Genomic DNA, 19,441 nt, shown 5'->3' on the forward strand with positions numbered 1-19,441 from the left:
TGCGAAGGATTTTATTAGGATTTTTGTAAATAATTAAATATTTTTTGAAAAATTTTATGGTAATTTAAATTATTACAAAATTTCTTTTTAGAATTTACTAGTCTTCTTGTCTGATTAAAACTGGTTGTCTGACTAAACTCGATTTTTCTACTAAAAAGTATTGTTAATATTTAAAATAAATCAATGTCTGTCTAAACTTGTTTTTTCTAATTAATAGTTTTTTATTTTCTGCTTGTTGAAAATCGAGTTCATGCTCTTTTCCATTTGTCTGACCAAACAGTATTTTGTCTACTTAATAATATTTTTTCCCTGATGGACGACAAATAGTAATATTCACGTTTCTTTGAGTCTGACTAAACAAATTTATTTCACTGAAAATATTGTTTTAAGTTATAAAAATCAATAAATTTTTGACATTATAATTATTCTTTACAATTAAAAAATATTTTTGTTTGGGAATATTGCCTTCTCTTTCTGGCTGATCATACAGGTTTATTCCACTGGAAAGTATTTTGAATATTAGAAATCAGCAAATTTTTAACTTCAAAGGTTTTTCTGCACTTAAAATTCTTTTTCTTTCAACTGACAAAAAGATAGAAAACGAAAATATTTCTTCTGTCTGACTGAACTGAGTTTTTTCCACTAAATACATAATACTTAATGAAAAATTTTGTAAACATATTTTTTGTTGATAAATGTCTGACCAAACTGGATTTTTCTACTTAATAGTAAAGAGAAAATCATTTCTCTTCTTTTCTTTTTCTCTTTTGAAAATTTAAAAAGCCAACTGTTTGTTTGTTTGTTTGTTTGGCCTGAACAGGTTTATTCCACTAAAAAAAGGTTTAAATAAACATCCCCGAACGTCTGACTGTAGTTTTTCTTTACTACTAACATTATTTTGAATTTCAGTATTTGCGTTGGAAATCAAAGTTTCTTTTCTGTCTGACTAAACGTTCCTTTATCTACTTGACAGTATTTTTTTATTTCCTTTATTCATAAATAAAACGATTAAAAAATAATTAAATACAAAAAAGAGCTTCTGAAAGAAAATTATTATTATTATTAAATTTAATTAAATAAAGGTTTATTAGTAAAATATTTATAGTTAAAAAATATGCGTTAAAAAATTTGTCATGTTCAAAAAATTTACAGTTGAAAAAATGTTTTTAACTAAAATATTTGTAGTTAAAATAATGTTTATTTATTTCTTTAATAACGGGACAACTTTATAAAAAATGGTTATTAAAAAATATAAACAATTAAAAAAATGTGCATAAAATAAATTTCTAAATCAATTATTCACAGTTGGAAAATTTGTAGTTTAAAAAAAATGTTTACAAAAAAAAATATTTTATAGTTGAAAGAAGAAATTTACAATTGAAAAAAGTTTTACAGTTAAAAAGGAACTTTTCAAATGAATGAATGAATGAATGAAAAAAAAAACTTTTCGTATTATTCGAAAGGAAACTTTTTAAATGATTGAAAAAAAAGTTTCGTTAAAAGTGCAAGCAAAAGAATAGAGAGAGAATTGTTATTTTAATACGATCCATTGAAAAGTGCCGTTAAAAGTGAATGGAAAATGTCAGAATCTAAAAAAAAGAATAAAACGAAACAGCAAAAAAAAAAAATATATATATGTATATTTACGTATAGAAGAATTAATTAAAAGAAAAATATATTTTACAGAAAAATAATTGCATTTATGGGATTGGAAAGTCCCTCTGATGAGTGTTAAATATAAAAAAGTTTAAAATTTTAAAAAAGAGTGCCCAACAATGAGTGACAATTTAATTACAGTTATTTTCATATTTACCTCTAGATTTACTTCTCCTGAAAATATGTGGATATAGAATGAAAAAGAGTTTATTGAATTATTTCGAATTTACTTTCTTTTATTAAAAAAAGGTTTTTATATTTAGTTTTTAATTTATTTTCATTTTTTACTGAGAAGGGAATTTATTAAATAAAATTAAATAAAATATTATTAAAAATAATTATTTATTAAATAAAATTAAATAAAATATTATTAAAAATAATTATTTATTAAATAAAATAAAATAAAATATTAAAAATAATTATTTATGAAGTAAAAATATTCAATTTATATTTAGGTGAATATAAATTTTTTTAACTACACATTTTTTTAGTTATAAACAACATTTTTTAACTAGAAATATTTTTTTATAAATTCTTTCTTTTCTGACTATAAACATTTTTTAGCTGTAGAAACAAAATTTTCCAACTCTCGATATTTGTCCCCTGTAAATTTTAACTATAGATACAAAAATTACTATAAATATTTTCAACTATAAATAAAAAATTAATTTTTCCAAACTATAAATTTTCTTTACTATAAACATTTTTATTAACTATAAACATTTTTGTTAGCTATTTATCTTTTAGCCTCAAATATTATTTTTAATTATAAACTGGTTTTTAGCCATAAAAATTTGTTCAACTATAAATATTTTTTTACGCATAACATTTTTTCTTGACTACAAAACATTTTTTTTTTAATGTTCGTAAAATCTTTTCATTGCCGTGAAATTTTCTTTAATAGTTCATAAAATTTGCTTTCATTTTTTTATGTATGAAAATAAATAGTTGACTTTTTTAAAATATGTTATTAAAATCGGGTCTGATTAAAATTTTATTTATCAAATAAAATATTATTAAATATATTATTATTAACGAAATTTTTTGATTTAAATAAATTAAAAATTAAATTAAATAAATATTTATCGTTTTCTCAAAATGAAAGTACTTAACTTTGTGTATTATTCAGAAAAGTTTTTCAATATTTGAAAATAAAATACATAATACTTGGAACTTATCATTCGGAAATTGCATTTTTTTTAAAATCGTGCAATTTTAAGTATTTCAATTATTCTTAAGAGAAAGTTCTTTGCCATCTTTTCATGAATATTAAATCCCACGATATTGAAACTATATAGGAACAACGAGCACCGTTCTGAAAATAGGTTTCCATTAAAAGCATTTTTAGTTTATTGCACGCCGAGCAAAAAAAAAAAAAAAAAAAATTGTCTTTTAATCAATATATAGGAAAAGGAGCCAAGGCTCGTGAGAGAACTTTATTATTTTTTTTCTTTTTTTAATCTATTTTTTGCATGTAAAAAAAGTTTTCTCTGCTTAAAAGAAAGTTAGTCACTTATACTCTTTCTCTTTCTCTGTCTCTCTTTCTCATCTCGGGTAAATTGGTCGATTTGAATTTTAGCGCGAGACTATTTAATGGAATAAAGTCGTAAATCCATTGGAAAATTGGTATAAAAATTTTTTTTTTTTCATTGCCTGTAGAAACTTTACTCGAGATGAGTGAAAATTTCTATGGATTTATTGCTGACCATAAACTTTGCTGTCACTATTGAAAAGCCACGTTTTTATTCGATATTTTTCTTTTTTTTTATGTTCTTCTCCATGATTTATGGAGTATAAATTTTGTAATTTAATTTTATAATTAGTTTTTAATTCAAGTTATTTTTCTTTTTGTTTTTTTGTAAATGGAAATTTTACTTGAGGATCAAAAATATTTTTAAAAAATTTTTCTTCTATTGTTTCACTCAAAAATAGCTTTTTTCCATTAAGATTTTTTTTCGATGTTTTGACAAATACGATTTTTTTTGCTTGTTTCACTCGAAAAAATATTTTTTTTAGTGTTTTTTTTAGATATTGTATTTTGACAAATAGAATTTTTCTTCTATTGTTTCATTCGAAAATAATTTTTCCCTGAAATTTTTTCTTGATATTTTGACAAATACGATTTTTCTGCTTTTTTTTACTAGAAAATAGTTTTTTCCGAGTTAAATTTTTTTCTGGGGAATGTTTTACTTTGACAAATAGGATTTATTTGTGTTTCACTCGAAAATAGTTTTTTTCGGCACTGAATGTTTTTTTGTATTGTTATTTTGACAAAAACGTTTTGTATATATTCTAGAGAAAAGTAATATATTTTTTGTAGAATTTGAAACTATTTAAACTTTAAAAATTTAAAGTTTTTAAAATTAAAACTATTTGAAATTTTAAAAATTAAAACTATTTGATAATAAATTTTAGATTCTTCTGAAAAATTTTTTGGTCTGACTAAACAATTGTTTTTCTACTGTGAGATTTTTATTTCGAAATTTTGTTTTATTAGTGTCGGACTAAATTGGTTTTTTTCGAACTCACAACGTTTTGTTTTACATTGGCAGAAAGCAATTAAATCTTCCTCCATTATTTGTCTGACAAAAAACGGTATGTTCTACTGTAAAATTAATTTGTTTTTTTCGTATTTAAAATTTCACTTCTTTTTGTCTGACCAAAAAGGGATAGTTCCACTGAAATGGTAATCGGCTTTTAAGATTGTTTTGTGTCTGACCAAAAATGAATTTCTCTACTGAAAATATTTTATATTTTTTCCACTAAAATAAATTTATTTTTATTCTCGAAAAAAGAGAAAAAAATTTTTCCTCAAAATTTTATTTCAACCGAAAAATCGAAAAGTTTCATTTTGTTCGTATTATATTAATATATATAGATTTTATGTCAGACAATTTAATATCAAACATTTTAAGTCTGACCAAGTAACGACAGATTCTACTGCGACGCAAATAATACTTGAGAATTTTCAAGTTTTAATTTTCTTCCTTTTCTTTTGGTATTGAGAGATTATAAGTATATATGTATTATATATAAAAGGTGAAATAGGAGAAAATCGATTTCGTTGATATTTTTAGTGAAATGGATTTGAAAATTGAAAGATGTCAAAAAGGGAAAAATGAAAGAAAAAAAAAAAAATTAAAAGGAACACTTACCGGAGTTTGGTTGATTATTGCTGTTGGGTCTTGCTGATGCTGAACCATCTCTGGCTTCAACTTCCAAAGCATAAGCTCCTTGCTTTTCACGATCGAACACGACTTTAGTAAACACTTCACCCGATTCTCTATTGATCTCGAAATAATCTTTTCCCTCATTTCTGTCACTGTTCACGACATAATAAGTGACCTGAAAGATAAAAATCACATGTTTCAATTTGGACGATTTGTCAAAAGTAATGTCGTTTATTTTTTAATAATAATAATAGTAATAATAAATCTATGTTTTTTAATTTTTTTTATTTAGTTTTTTTTATTTTTTTATTTAGTTTATTTATTTTTTCATTTATTTTATTTGAATTTAATTTAATGGCTTTTCAATAGAATTATGTTCTTCACTTGTTGAAAATTGGAAATATTCGCCTTTCTTTCGGTCTGACTTAATACAGAACAGGTTTATTCCACAGAAAAGTATTTTTAATAATAATAAACATCAGTAAATGTCTGACCGTCAGGAATTTTACTACTTGAAATTCTTTTTGTTTTATATTTGCTAAAAAGGGTGGAAACTAAATTTTTTCTCTGTCTGACTAAGCAGACTTTTTCTACTGCAAATTTATTGTTAGTATATTAGATTGAAAAATGGCTGACTAAATTATGTTTCTCTACTTAATTATGTTTTTTATTTCCAATGGTTGAAAATTGGAAATATTCACCTTTCTTTTTGTCTGACCTAAACAAGTTTATTTCACTGAACATTGTTTTAAAATTTTAAATATACAGAAAACCGGTAAATGTCTGACTATAAAGGTTCTTTACTACTTAAAATTCTTTTTTGTTTTATAATTACTAAAAAAGAGCAGGAAAAACAAAAATTCTATTTTCTCTAATCGAACAAACTTCTTTTCTAATAAAAAATATTTTGGAAATTTTTTTTAGATTCATGAAAATGTCTAAACATTTATATAAATTTTTCTGAATTTTTCCAATTCACAAATTTGAAAATTCATTGTATTTTGTTCTCTACTTTTTAATAATTGGAAATATTCATCTTACTTTATGGCTGACTTAAACATGTTTATTCCACTGGATTTTTTTAAAATTATTTTTATTGTCTGACTATAACGGTTCTTTACTACTTAAAAAATATTTTTTGCTTGATAATTCATAAAATGTTAGGAAACCAAAAGTTTTTTCCTGTCTGACTAAACAGACATTTTTCTACTGATAATTTATTGTAAATATATTTGAATGATAAATGTCTGACCAAACTATATTTTTCTACTTAAATTTTTCTTTCTTCACTTGTTGAAAGTTGGAAATATTATCTTTTCTTTTTGTCTGACCTAAACAAGTTTATTCCACTGGAAACTGTTTTAAATAGTAAAAATTTATAAATGTCTGACCATAAAAAGTCTCTACTACTTAAAAATCTTTTTTCTTTTATAATTACTAAAAAGGTATTGCAATCAAAAATTCTTTTTTATCTGACTAAAAGCTTTTTTTTACAAAAAAATATTGTAAATATTTTTTTAGATTTCTAAAAAATGTCTGACCAGTCTGGATTTTTCTACTTATCAATGTTTTGTTTTCTACTTGTTAAAAATTAGTAATCATATTTCTTTCTCTCTGACCTAAATTTGTTTATTCTACTGAAAAATGTTTTAAATAGTAAAAATGTGAACATGTCTGACTATAATGGTTTCTTACTACTTAAAAATCTTTTCTGCTTTAAAATTACTAAAAACGTAGGAAAGCCAAAAATTCTTTTTCAACTAACTAAAAACTTCTAAAAAAATATATTGTAAATATTTTGTTAGATTGATAAATGTCTGACTAATATGAATTTTTCTACTTAAAACCATTGTGATTTTTTTATCAGTATTTATTTCTCTTTAAAAATTATTAAATTTCTCATATTATATAAAAAGAAAATAGAGAAAATTAATATAAAAATCGGGAAATTGTGAAAGATAAGAGAATGAGCGTTTATTATGATAAAAAATGAATTTACGAACGGTCAACAAAAGTTAATTGTTTTTTTTTTATATTTTTAAAAAGAAATAAAGTAATAATTATGAATATTTTTATAAAGCATTTTTTGCGAAGAAAATTTTCTAAAAGAAAAAAATCTGGCTCATTTATATATGTTTAATACAATTCGCGCACATCATCATCATATGAAAAGAGAATTTTGCAATGAATTTTATCGTTTTTCGATAAAAGTAAAGTTTCACGCATAATAATGTGAAACGTTGAATAGGGATTATGAACGAATATACTTTACTCTTGAAATTCGTGAACCGATTTCTAATATATATATAAAATATGATGAATTATCGATAAAAAAAAATTAAAAGCTTTATATTATACTGAAAGTGCTTTTCATCAATACAGCAATCGTTGGAATAGAATTATTTTCTTTTTTCACTTTTTTTTTTTTTGCTTCTTTTATCTCCATTTTATTAAATGATGACATTCACCTCGAATAAAATTTGACGACATTTCACATCATATTTTAGTTTGAAAATAAGTACAAATTAATCACTTTGGAAAATATATTGTCCTTATTCGAACGAAAAAATTAAATATTAATAATCTGAATTTACTGCTAAATAGAGGAGTCAAAAAATAAAATTTTCAATTTTTTTTTTACTTAAATTTTTAAAATTTTCGAAGAGAAAAAATTTAATTATATGTTTTTAAAGTAGAGAAAAAGAAGAACTTGATAAGATTGGGTTTTTTTCCATTGTGTTAGATTTAAAATTTAACAATTTTCCTATATAGAAAAGTTTTCGAAATATATTTCAAAAAGGAAAAAAAAATGTTATATAGATGTCGAGAATATTCTGTAATAGTCTAGAGGAAAATTCTTTAATGTTTTCATAAATTTTTGAAACATTTTTCATAGAGAATTTTTTAAGTAGGTAAAATATGAAAGCTAGAGGAAATTGTTGGAGTTTCGAAAAGTTATCCACATCTCTATAATATTAATAAAATTATATTTTGCGCTCCTTGAACATATTTCATAATAGAAATGCAGTTCAATTTTAGAAAATTTGAAATTACTTTTAATCTCAAATATTTTATTAAATTATTTTATTACTATTATTACTATTACTATTATTATTATTATTATTACTATTTTTATTATTATTATTTTTTACATATTAGTAAAAAATAATAAATATTATAATTATTATAATTACTCTCTAAATTCAAATTAGTAAAAATGTTAACTATTCTGAAATAATGACTGAATTTCTGTTTTTGAATTAGAAAATTTTATTAATTAGAAATTAATTTCTACTAATTTATTAATAAAATTTACTAATTCAAAAGCAAAAAGTTAGTTACTAATTCAAATTAGTAAAAAAATTTCTAATATAAATTTAGAGAGTAATTATAATTAAATAGATTTACTAATTTGTTTATTTACACTAAAATTCTATTTTAAAACTGAATAAATTTTACGAAATCTACAAAACATTTTTTCGATCATTTTTTATTCAATTTTTAGCTTCATTTTTCCATTTTGTGAATTTTAAATGAAAGTAATTACCTGATTATTGGGGAAAGTACCATCCTTGTCAATTGCGTTGACCTGAGTGACTTTACTGCCAATGGGTTCACCTTCCAAAACAGTTTCCTGTTCTCGTTCCGTAAAGAGAGGAATCTCGTCATTCACATCCTCAAGCATAATGTGAACAGTCGCCTCAGAGGCCAGCTGTTGAGCTCCATTGTTCTAATATTGACGGAAAAATAACCACATAAATTCCCTTGTACATAATGAACTCTTTTTTGTTTTAATTTTTACATACATAAATTAATTTTTCAAGAAAAAGAAAGAAGAAAAAAAATTATCAATTTTCTTTCTAATGCATTTTTAACAAAGAGAATATTTTTTGCTTTATAGCATTACGTCTCTAAAAGAAAATTCACATCATGGAAAAAATTAATCTTCTTTCTCGGATTTGTATAAAATATTTAAAAGATTGAGGTGAAATTATTTTTAATAAGTTAAGAATATTAGACTTGAGAGCTTTATTAATGAAAAAAATTAAGGTTGTTAAGTACTGTAGGATTTAATTTGTGACTATTGTTGTTTGCCTTTTTTTTAAATTGTGATTTTATTATATTATTTACTTATAAAAATTTATTTATTTAAAATTTTTTTGTATTATTTACTTATAAAAATTTATTTATTTAAAATTTTATTATATTATTAACATTTTTTAATCATTTTTCTTTCCAAATATTTTCAATTTTTAAATTAATGTCTTTAAAATCATTCAATTCTTGCAAGGGATTTTATCAAAAAGTTTGAGAATAATTGAATTCCTTCGAAGAATTTTATTATTTATGAAAATTATTAATTAAAATTCTTGCGAAGAATTTTATTACAATTTTGGAAAATGTTCATTAAATTCTTTTGAAGAATTTTTTTGAATATAATTTTTTTTTTTTGTTAATAATTGTAATTAATAATTTTACTATTACCTAAATTTCATTAAAATTGTTGATTGAAAGTTAAAATCTTTTAAACAATTTTATTAGAGTTTTTGTAAATAATTAAATTCTTTTGAAGTATTTCTTTAAGTTTTTTGAAAATAATGTTTTTTTAATAATTTTAATTGAAAGTTTGAAAAATAATTGAATTAAACAAAGAATTTTTTTAATTTTTTAAAATAATCGCGTCTGTCAATAATTATTATTAAAAATTTTGATTTTTAACATTTATTCAAATTTTATTGAAAATAATTGAATTCCTGAGAAGAATTTAATTATTTATAAAAATAATTTAATTCTTGCAAAGAATTTTACTACCTATTTATAAAAAAAAATTTGAATTGAATCGAAGAATTTATTAAAATTTGAGAAAATAATTGAATCCTTTTCTGAAATGTTATTAAAATTGTATTGAAAATAATTGAATTCTTATGAAAAATTTTATTAAAATTTTTGAAAATCTTAATTAAATTCTTTTGCAGAATTTCTTTGAATTTTTTTTTTTAAATAATGAAGTTTATTTAATTTTATTTCAATATTTTAATTAAAAATTTGAAAGTAATTAAATGTTATGAACAATTTCTTTCAAGTTTTTAAAATAATCAAGTTTGTTAATAATTGAAATTAGACATTTGCTTATTGAATTTCATTAAAATTTTTGGAATATAATTATATTATTCTTCTAAGAATTGTATTTTAATTTTTTTAAATAATTTAATTCATTCAAGGAATTTTATTAAAATATTGAAAATGATTGAATTCTTTTAAAAAGTAGATACTATTAAGTTTTTGACAATAATTGAATTATTTTGAAAAATTTCTTTCATTTTTTAGAAAATAATGTTTTTTTTTTAAATTTTGATTGGAAACTGAAAATAATTCAATTAAGGGCATTTGAACCTTGATGACGTCACACATTCTTTGCACAATCTGTAACGTCATCAAGGTTCAAATGCCCTTAAACAAAAAATTTTTTTCAACTTCTTAAAATAATTGGGTCTATTAATAATTTCAATTAAAAATTTTATTATTGAATTTTATTAAAATTGGATTAAAAATAATTAAAATTCTGCAATGAGTTTTATTATTTATGAAAATAATTGAATTTGTTATTAAAAGTTTGGAAAATAATAAACAATAATAATTTATTATATACTTATTAAGTGAATTTAAAAAATTTTTAATCTGAAATTATTCGAAAATTGTAGTAAAAAATTTTTGTAATTTGCATACTTATAATAAATTATGAATATCATGTTTAGAGTGTAACATTCGCTAGTATTAATAATAATAATTTGATTACTTTTGTAATTAATTAAAAATTAAAAATTAATTAAAAACAAAATAATTTTATTATTAAAAAATAGTAATTAGTATTAAAAAAAAGTAATTAATTAAAAAATAAAAATTAATTAAAAACAAAATAATTTTAATTTTAATCAGCAATTTTTTAATTAGCAAAAATATGTATTAATAAATACATTAATAACAAAATCAGATTGCTATTCAGTGTATTAGTGAATATATTTATTAATTAATTATTAATTATTTACTAATTAATAATGGTAATTTTTTTCTTAAATTTTAATTTTCAATTTTTTTCATTTTTTCCTTTGATTTATTGATTTTTTTGTTAATTAACATATTTCAGAATATATTTATCCGTATAATTTGAAATAATGAGGTAATTTTTTTTTCAATTTCTATTTATAGAATTACGATAAAAATATAACATGAGTGGGGTAATAATTGTGAAGTGATATAAAATTATTAATTTTCTTTTTTTTTCTCTCATACCTCGACACGTATAGTGAGATTATATTCCTTTATGCTCTCGTAGTCCAAGGGCTGATTGACCTTTATGTCGGCCCATGTGACCGAGTTATCCGATCGTTGTTGAAGATAAAATGTGTGCAACTTGTTGGTTTGCGCTGTTGATCCCGGCATTAAGCGGTAAAAAACCACTGGATTATTTATAATGCCAGAGCTGTTGACATACACACACAAAGAAATCGATTAGAAGTGGATAGAGAAAATTGAAAAAGCGTGCAAGCGAGACAATACGAAACGGAAACAGAAATGAGAACGGAAACTTTCCTAAAATTATATATTTTTTTTTCTTGTTAGATTTTGTGTAATGAATATATAATGTTTGTATATGACATTAAAAAAAAGAAAAAAAAAATTTTTTCTTTAGTCATGAAAGTAATTTTAGTAAAGAAATTAATTTTTTCTTGAACTTTTTTTTTATATTTTACAATTGTTTGCAGTTTTGATTTTTTTTCTTGAATTTTCTTAAATATTTTATTACTTTTAAACTTTTCTCGTTTTTAAATCTATTGTTTTTCTTATTTTGTTTTAAACCTATTTTTTTAATTCCTTTTTTAAATCGTTCGTTTTTATTTTTTTTTAATATATTATTTTTTAAGTTTGACATTTTGATTCTCTGGGAAATAAGAATTTGCGATTAATTTTATAAATTTTTGGTCTAAACAAATTTTCTATAAGGCGAATTTTTATTTTATAGTTGAAAATTTAATTTAAAATAATCCTTGAAATTTTATTTTTCCGAGCCTTTGAAAATATTGTGGGAAAAATTTATCTTCGCCCCGTAATTTCCTTAACTTTTTCCAAACTTTGCAGGCGCAAATTATTTAGGCAAATTTTAAGAAATAATTTCTGAATTTAAATAAATTCTCATTAGGAGAAATTTTCATAGAAAATAAATTTTTATTAAACTTTAGTTTAATTTATTTTCCAATAAAAGTTCCATACAGGAAATTTAGAAAAACGAAGATTTTGTTTTTGGAAAAGATGAAAAAATTAATCGCAAAAATAAAGCAATTTTTTATTTGCAAAACAATTGTAAAATGTAAAAAATAAATTTTTATCTGCTAGAAAGAAAAGGAAAAAAAAATATTTTTATTTACAGAGAACAAATTTTTTCAAATAAACAATTGAAACTGTAAATATTTCTTTTTTTGTAACAAAAAAAATGGAAAATAAAATGCAAAAAAAAAATGCAGAACATATGTGTGTACACATGGAGTGCATTTTTTTTTCTTCTTTTTTTTTCATTGGAAATAATGGATTCAATGACAATAGAACGACTCTGAACGAAAGGTCGCATGCGATACGTGTTGAAAAAAATGGTCAAAAAACCTTCTAAGAAAAACACATCTAAATATATTTACGGATAATTGTGAGTTTACCCAACGCGCCACTTTCACGTCTTCGCCGTCTTTTCTTTATTTCCGTTTCAGAACGTCAAAATAGGCTTTCCTTTTTTTTTTGTTTTGCTTCTGTATTTTTTTTTTTTTTTTTTTAAATTACTCTCGTTTATTTTTCTTATTGTTTTATGAACCTAGTGTACTTTTTTCTAGTTTCCTATATTTATGTGTAATTAGGCATTTAAAATGTATATCTACTGGCCACGCGTTCGCTATTGTTTAGCTTTTTAGGCAATTCACTTGCATTGTTGTTATTTGGATATTTATAAATATATAGATAAGGATATAAATATATATTTAAATATATAAATATTTGTGATTATATTTCACTAAATAGCACAACATTTTAGTATAATATGGAGTTTTCCATGAAAATTCTGCAAGTTTTTTATTTTTAAAATATTTTAACAATTCCAGGTTTCTCATAGGTCAGGAAAATCAGAGAATAGTCAGGGATTTTTATTAAAGCACTGGAAAAAAATTGAATTTTCCAAAATTTTAATAAAATTCTTGACAAAATTTCAATTATTTTCAAAAATTTTCCTCAACTCAATCATTTTCATTATCTACTATTTTATAATAAAATTTTTCAAAAGATTTCAATTATTTAAAAAAAGTGTTGATCAAAATTTAAAGCAAACATTACATTATTTTCAAAAATAATAAAATTTTCTACTGAGATTCAATTATTTTTGCATGAATAATAAAACTTATCATGGAATTTCAATTATTTTAAATACAATTTTAATCGAATTCATCGAAAAATGTAATTATTCTTCAAGATTTAAGTAAAATTCGTCGAAAAATTGAATTATTTAAAAATTTGTTGATAAAATTCTTTATGAGGATTCAATTTTGAAAAACATTCATTTATTCAATAAATTATTTATTTGCATTTTTTTTTTTGTATTTAAATAATTGAATTCTCGTAGAATTTTCTAATAAAAATTGATTTAAAAATAAATTTCAGTTAAAATTTTACATAACAATTGAATATTAAAAGCATTATAGCATGAATTTTGAAAAATAATTGAATTTTGAATATTTTTGTCAAAATAATTACATTTTTCGAAGAATTTACTTAAAATTGTATTAAAAAGAATTGAAATGCTGTGAAGAATTTTATTATTTAGGAAAATAATTGAATTCTTGTAAAGAATTTTTATTATATTTTTTTTAAATAATTAAAATCTTGTAAAGAATTTTATTATTTATGAAAATAGTTCAATTCTGGCAACGAATTTTTATTAAATTTTTTTTAAATTATTGAAATCCTGTCAAGAATTGTATTATTTATGAAAAAAAATTGAATTCTTGCAATGAATATTATTACATTTTTTTAAAATAATTGAATTCTTATGAGAAATTTTATTAAAATAGTTGATTTTGAAAATATTTAAATTTCATCGATGATTTTTCATTATTTTTGAAATATTATTGAATTCTTGCAAAAGTTTTTGAAAATAATTAAATTTTTTGAGAAATTTTTTTAAAATTGTATTAAAAAGAATTGATATCCTGTGAAGAATTTTATTACTTAGAAAAATAATTGAATTCTTATAAAGAATTTTTATTAAATTTTCTATAAATAATTGAAATCGTGAATAATATTTTTATTTATGAAAATAATTGAATTTTTATATCGAATTTTATTATATTTTTTTAAATAATTGAATTGTTTTGAGAAATTTTCTGAAAATAGTAGATTTTGAAAATATTTGCATTTCAGCAAAGATTTTTATTATTTGTCAAATGTAATTGAAATCTTGCAAAAAATTTTTGTCAAAATAATTAAATTTTTTGAGGAATTTATTTAAAATTCTATTAAGAATAATTGAAATCCTATGAAGAATTTTATTATTTAGGAAAATAATTGAATTCATGGGAAAAAATGTATTACATACTTGTAAAAATAATTGAATTCTTAGGAAGGATTTTATTAAAATTTTTGTAAATAGTTTAATATATTTTTGAAAAATTTTATGGAAATTTAAATTATTACAAAACATGAAGACATCAATAACTCCGAGTCTTCGACTCGGAGTGATTGATATCTTCATGTTTTGTGATGATATTCTTATAATTTGTTGAATTTCATAAAGGTTGGAATTTGTAATTTTTTGAAAATCTTAATTCCTATGGAATAATAATAATGATTAAGTATTTATTTTAAAAAAGAATTTTTTGGTGTTTTGGAATAATTTCACAATTAAAAATAATTCGTAATTAAATGTAATAGAACAGTTTTTTGAGTTTCCAATCATTTTTAGAATCTAATAATACGTTTTTTTGGAATTTTTTTGCAAAATTCGTATTTCATTCAAGTTTTGCTAAAAATTGCAACAAAGCTTATTATTAGACTCTTATAATAGAAATGTTAAAATATTAAAATATAAAACTTGCAGAATTTCCACGGAATAATTAAATAATTAATTAAATTTAAAATAATAATAATTAATAATAAATTCCATGGAATTTCTAGGGGGATACTTCCATGGAATTTTTCGACGTGGGAATAATTAAGGGACCGGATAGAAGAACCGACACTTGACAATACATAAAAGATAGCGAAGAGTCGGTTCTTCGATCCGGCCCCTCAGTTAAAATATTATAATCAATTGAATTATATTTCAATAATTTGAAAAATTCCGAGGGAATATTTCGTAAAGGCGAACAAAATTGAAAATTACGGCAATATTACCCCAATATCGCGGGGCAATATTGGCAATGTTGCCTCCACACAATATTGCACCCAAATGTTGCGCTATTTGAACAGATATTTATAAATATATAGATATATTTATATTTGTGAGTATATATGTTGAAACATCAGAGAGACCCTTGTTTATTGAATGTTAGTATTTGTTTCTCATTGTGTATACAATTACAATATGTGTTTGTATCAAACTCGTCTGCATATCTACTGCTGAACATATCAATCGTTAGATGTTGGTTCCCCTCTTGTATATATATGTATATGTATATATAGTGTTTCGCCTTGTATCACGAAATTTACACGACACGAATTTACATGTTTACCCCCTTTAACCAAGGAGTGTGTTGCAGGGTGTATACTGTAATTAATCATGTGTTATTCTCGGAATGTGCACTCTGTATTGCATTTCATGTCCCTTTGTTGAGGAGAAACTGTTTAGGTATTTCAGTTTCGCGTTGATGCACTCGTGAATTGTTACGAATGACCTGCGCTTTCATCTATTAGACAGAGAGAGAGAGAGAGTTTCAAATTGCAATCTCATTCAAATAATCCACTTCGAGATTTGTTATGCATTCTCTTCTTATTCTCCTTCTTCTTCTTTAACTGCTTCTTTTTTAAAATTTTTTTTTCTACTATGACTTCATCACTTTTTTTAGTCTGATATTATATTTCGATAATTCGTCTTTTTATAGTTACTAACATAATAATGTACTTTTGCAAAAAAATTTTACAAACATTGTTTGCAAAATTTTTTTGCAAATATTCCCTGATAAAAAGTATTTAAACAATATTTAAAAAATTATTAGAAAATATAAAGGTAACGATCACTCCGAGTCTTTGACTCGGAATCGTTAGCTTCACATTTTCTAATAATTAAAGACGAAGAAGTAATACAATAATTATTCAATATTTAAAAAGTATTTTAAAAAACAATTTTATCTGGAATAACTATACATAATTTTATTATATTAGCGAAATTTTTTTTCCGTCAAATAAATATTTATTTCGGTTGAACAAATTTTATTTAATAGAATCTGAAAATTTGGATGAAAAAAACTAGAAGAAACATTGAAAAAAAACAATTTTAATCAAGTAATCAGTTATTTGAATCTTGAATCAAATAAATTTTTCTTTCGGTGGAATATTTATATTCAAACAATTTTGAAAGTTTAATAATAATATTAACAATATATTAATAATTATAATATGCAAAATAATATTTATAATTATTTAAATTTATTAAAACTTAATATTAAAATATTATTAAAGTTCATTAAATATTTAAAAAAAGAAAAATAACATTCAAAATTTTCAAACTGAATTTAGTCATAAATATTAAAGAATTTTATTATTTAACAAAATTTAAGACAAAAAATTTAATTAAAAAAATTAAGTTTAACAATAATTAATAATTTATAATAATTATTATTATATAGAAAATAATATTTAGAATAATAAACAAATAATAATAATAATAAACAATAAATAATATTCACTTTTAAAGTAATGTTCGTAAATATTATTTAATATTATACATTATTTCGTTAATATTATTTATTAATATTAAAATATCATAATGAATTAAAATTTCATTTTATTGTCGGTTATGAAAATGCAAGACGAGAGTATATTTTTATTGTCGTGTAAAAATTGTATATTTTGTTATTGTATTTTTTTTTGCTAAATAAATTATATATGTTCAGAGAGTTTTGCACACGAGTCGATTTGTTAGTCGCTTAAGCGGTGAATGTTCTTTTTTTTTCTTTGAATAAAATTTGCAAAAGTGTGCATGTATTAGTGTTTTACGTCTATAATGATTAAATATGATAGCTCAAAGCAATTTTGCGTGAAAACAAGAACCCCCGCCCTTTTATATATTGCCGGAGAATATCAGGCTGAAGAAGACAAAGTGGAGATTAAAAAACTTTTTTTTATGCTCCCTAACCCACGTGGAACTTTTCATATTCATATTTTTTTGTTTGTTTGTTTGCTTGCTTGCTTCTTTTTAATAAACAAAAAAAAAATAGAAAAAACATCATCTAAAATGAATATCTCCACAAATAATTTTTTTTTTTTTAATAAATAGTTTTGTGGCCATTATGAAAATGAAAGAGATTTTCTTTTTGAATATTCGCCCTTATTTTTGTTTTTATTATACGTGAAGTATTAATTTTTCAAGAGTAATATCTGTCACTTTTTTTCTTTTTTTATTTATTTTTTATTTATTTTTATTTATATCTGTCACGTTAATTGTTATTTTGCCCTGAGTAAATTCCACTTGGGTTTTATTTTCAGTGATTTTTGATATAGATTAAAAAAAAAAATAAAAAAGAAATTCAGTTGTGCGCGGTGGAAAATATAGTGTTGTGCGTGTCGAATAGCATCCAATTTATTTCATTTAAACAAGATTATTATTTTTTTTTTTCTCTTTTTGACATACTGACTTTGGCAAAAATTTATCGATAAATTATATTCGTGAAAAATATTCCCTTTGAAAAAGAATTGCGATCTATTGATTTTTTGCAAAAAAAAAAATAATTGAAAAACGTAAAATAAATAAAAATTTCTCTTTTTGTAAATTTTTATTTTACTCTTGATTTTTTTTGTCTGCTTTTTTATATTTTTTTTTATCTATCAATGTCAATTTATAAAAATACCGTTTTCTTTGTTGGTAAATAAAAAATTTTTTGTTGAAAAGAAATTTTTCTCTTCTTGTTCGCAATTTTGAAAAAAGCCAATTGGGTAAAAACAGCGTTATTGCGTCTACGAAATCACGATTTTATGGTTGCTTTTTTGATTAAATTTCCAAGTCGTTATTACTCTATCTATAATTAACTTGCATCTACATTCTCTCTAGAAAGTTCCGACTATTTTTATTTGAGAAAAAAAAAATTCCAAAAAAAAAGGAAAAATAAAAAAAAATAATATACTTTTATTTCGTTTTAAAACGAAATAGCACTAGTAGAAAAATAAAAACCAAAAAAAGGTAACTACGCTCTTCAAGAACATGAAAAAAGCAACTGACGAAACATGCCCAAAAAGTCATTTCTCTGGCATTCCGAATCGACTCTTCTATTTATCTCAATAATAAAATTACGTATGCAAGATTATCTGCGAATGAGAAATAAAAATGGGCTATGGACCAATAAAAAAAATGAAATAAAAAAACAATTATTTATGATAAATTGGAATTTTATATTCGATTAAAGAAAATTTTTTTTTCTACTCTATTCTTATCTTCTTTTTTTTTTTTGCCTAGAGAAAATTAACGCGTTGAGTTTTTTTTTTTTTTTATTTAGGGTTTTTAAAAAAGGGGGAATTTTGAAAAAAATGCCAATTGTCACAAAAAACCACCAAAAAAAGCAAAAAACTGGGTTTCCAGAAAGCATCTAGTCGAAACATGCCCATAAATATTCTCTCGGAACATCTAACAATGATTTTCTATATAAATACCTTACGCTCTTGTTGAGATTCGTCAGTAAATGAAAATTAAGCGATTCTCTCTCTTTCTTCTCCTCTCTCTTTTTCTTTCTTTCTTTCATTTTTTTTTTTTTTTTTTTTTTGATAAAATGCAAAAAATTAATTTTTCAAAATTTTTTTTTTTGAAAATAGATTTTTTTAAAATTATTTTTGACGATAGTTGAATTATTTTATTGAAACGATTTTTTAATCAAAAGTTTTCAAGTAAAATGTCTGTATTTTTATGTATATTGAGAATAGAAAAAAAATGATAAAAAAAAATTTTTTTTGTCACGTAATTTGTACCCTGTTGGTCCTCGTTGTTTTTGATTGAAAAGTATAATGTGCGAATTTTGTAAATGCGCACGTATTAAAGAAAAAGTAGCACAAAAATTTGTTTAGGATTCGATTTAAAAAAAAAAATTTCCTTTGCTTCTTCGGCACTTGGTGCATTGTTTGCTCGTTGTAGGTACAATAAAAAAAAATTATTTCAATAAAAATATTTTTAAAAAATCTTAAACGAAAAAATATTTTAAAAAAAATTGAACGAAAAAATATTTAAAAAAAAATTGAACGAAAAAATATTTAAAAAAAAAATTGAACGAAAAAATATTTAAAAAAAAAATTGAACGAAAGAATATTTTATTTAAATTCTGTAAAAATATTTTCAAAAAGATTTTAATAAATTTGGAAATAATTTGATTTTTTTATGTACG

At 21.8% G+C, this 19,441-nt stretch overlaps 1 protein-coding gene across 4 annotated transcripts in view; it reads right to left on the reverse strand.

Moving 5' to 3' along the window:
* LOC122506848 (neural-cadherin) overlaps positions 1-19,441 on the reverse strand; it is a 227,424-nt gene that overhangs the window by 103,301 nt on the left and 104,682 nt on the right. For all 4 annotated transcript variants that reach the window (XM_043619212.1, XM_043619211.1, XM_043619210.1 and 1 more), the window contains 3 exons: positions 11,118-11,307; positions 8,374-8,556; positions 4,812-5,001 (listed from right to left, as the gene is read on the reverse strand). In XM_043619212.1, the coding sequence (XP_043475147.1) occupies positions 4,812-5,001; positions 8,374-8,556; positions 11,118-11,307 (563 nt within the window). The remainder of the gene's footprint in view (positions 1-4,811; positions 5,002-8,373; positions 8,557-11,117; positions 11,308-19,441) is intronic.

Source organism: Leptopilina heterotoma, unplaced genomic scaffold (genome assembly GCF_015476425.1).
Source record: "Leptopilina heterotoma isolate Lh14 unplaced genomic scaffold, ASM1547642v1 Lhet_44, whole genome shotgun sequence".
NCBI classification, from domain to species: Eukaryota; Metazoa; Arthropoda; class Insecta; order Hymenoptera; family Figitidae; genus Leptopilina; species Leptopilina heterotoma.